The 1804-nt window shown below is 37.1% G+C and overlaps 1 protein-coding gene across 1 annotated transcript in view; it reads right to left on the minus strand.

Annotated features, from left to right (window-relative positions):
• cfap58 (cilia and flagella associated protein 58) overlaps positions 1-1804 on the minus strand; it is a 30893-nt gene that overhangs the window by 1752 nt on the left and 27337 nt on the right. Inside the window, exons 12-13 of the mRNA XM_014027994.1 lie at positions 974-1082; positions 750-854 (exon numbers count right to left, since the gene is read on the minus strand). Of these exons, the coding sequence (XP_013883448.1) occupies positions 750-854; positions 974-1082 (214 nt within the window). The remainder of the gene's footprint in view (positions 1-749; positions 855-973; positions 1083-1804) is intronic.

A 1804-nucleotide genomic window follows, 5' to 3' on the forward strand; every position in this document is an offset into this window, starting at 1 on the left:
CAGCTTTGCCAATCTCAGAGTGTTAAAAGAAAAAAATTCCTGTATCCACATCGTGATCCGGAACATCACCAAAATTTACAGGTGTGTTATTTGAGCCATTACCCACGTGTGATAAAAAGGTCATGACAATCCATCCACAAGTTTTTGAGTAATGTTGTCCACAGACAGAACAACAGACAGATATACGCGACTGAAAACATTACCTCGCCCTTGGCGGAGGTAATAATAACTATAAACTTATAAAACAGAGAAATGTAAAATGTGAGGACCAAGGAAAAGAGGGTAACACTCAATCCTCTTTTTATCACACTTTATTTGCCCTTATAACGTTAGAGGCAGGTTGATTCATTTAGTTACTCTTTTTAATCAGAACTCAACACTGAGGCTTAAATGAATGTTTCAACAGGAAACTCTACTTAACTAATAAGTATTTATCAAATAAGGAGGTGGCTGACTTTGTCTTTTAAAAATTTGATACAAAATTAATCTAAATAAAAAACTGTATCATTAAAAACTGTTACAGCAGCATGGCTTTAGAGTGGAAGCACCCAGGAGCTGAACTGACCTGCCTGCGGTCCACATCTCTCACCAATTACAAATATTTAAAACGTTTTCTAACCAAAAAATGACCAATTTCAGATGCAGCTTTTTTGTGTTCTCTCCATGCATGAATGGGTTTGTCCTAAATAATTTCATGAAGGTGAAAAAACACAGTATTTACCTTTATAATCATAATTAAGAGTGTTTACCTGGAGTAAAAGTTCCTGTTGCCCAAGATCCTGGGTCTTAGAGATCAGTCTCTTTTGTAAGAACTGAATCTTCTGGATGAGCTGGAACTTACCAGGGTCCGTGCCCTGCAGCAGAGAGTTAGCAGCATAACACGGGTTTTTATTGAAGTTTAAAGTCTTTGGTAAGCAGACCTGGACCAGGTGAGAACTGCAGCTGACCCACACACAGGTAGGAATGTTCTCACCTCTAGTCGCCTCCATCTGTGAATGTTTATGGGTTTCAGCTGTTCTTCAAGGATGCTGTTCCTCGTTCTTTCCCTGAGCAGCTCGTTCTGCAGGTGGAACAGCTGAGTCCTGCMGCACAGAACCTCGTTAAAATCAGCTCAAGAACTGAAAACATCTCAAATCCCTCAACTCCTAAAGCAGCCTTTTAACACAGAAACTGGACTCTGTTGTGAAACAGATCATTTCTCCCTCCTGCCTCTCATCGCATCTTTGTTTCTTTTTAAACCTTCTTCAGATCCTGCTTTACGTTGGTCACCAAATATTTCCTCTACGTGTTTACATTTGGTATCCTGCTGTCTTTCTTTCCCTGCTCTCCTCCAGAGTTGTAARGTAACTAAGTACAAACACTTTGTTACTGTACTTAAGTAGAATTTTTGGGTACTTGTACTTTACTTGAAGAATTATTTTTCAGCGTACTTTTTACTTCTACTTCTTACATTTTCACACAATTATCTGTACTTTCTACTCCTTACATTTAAAAAAAAAAGGCAAGAAGTAGAAAGTTGTTACTTTTATTTCTTTTTTGCTTGCTTTCATTCCAGCTTGTTATTGTAAAAAAACAAATACTACCCAAATAAATTATGCCTCCTAGATAGAGTGAATTTAATTGTGGTTGAATGAGAAGTATAAATATTAGGGCTGCAACGATACAGGAAATTCACGGTTCGGTTCGATACTTTAGTCTCACRGTTCGATATTTTTTCGATACAAAAAAGAAAAATGTCCATGCCCCTTTTAACTTGTTATTTGTTTAAATTAAATACAAACATTTGTTTAACCTCAAAAGTACA

This window comes from Austrofundulus limnaeus, unplaced genomic scaffold (genome assembly GCF_001266775.1).
Source record: "Austrofundulus limnaeus strain Quisiro unplaced genomic scaffold, Austrofundulus_limnaeus-1.0 Scaffold707, whole genome shotgun sequence".
NCBI classification, from domain to species: Eukaryota; Metazoa; Chordata; class Actinopteri; order Cyprinodontiformes; family Rivulidae; genus Austrofundulus; species Austrofundulus limnaeus.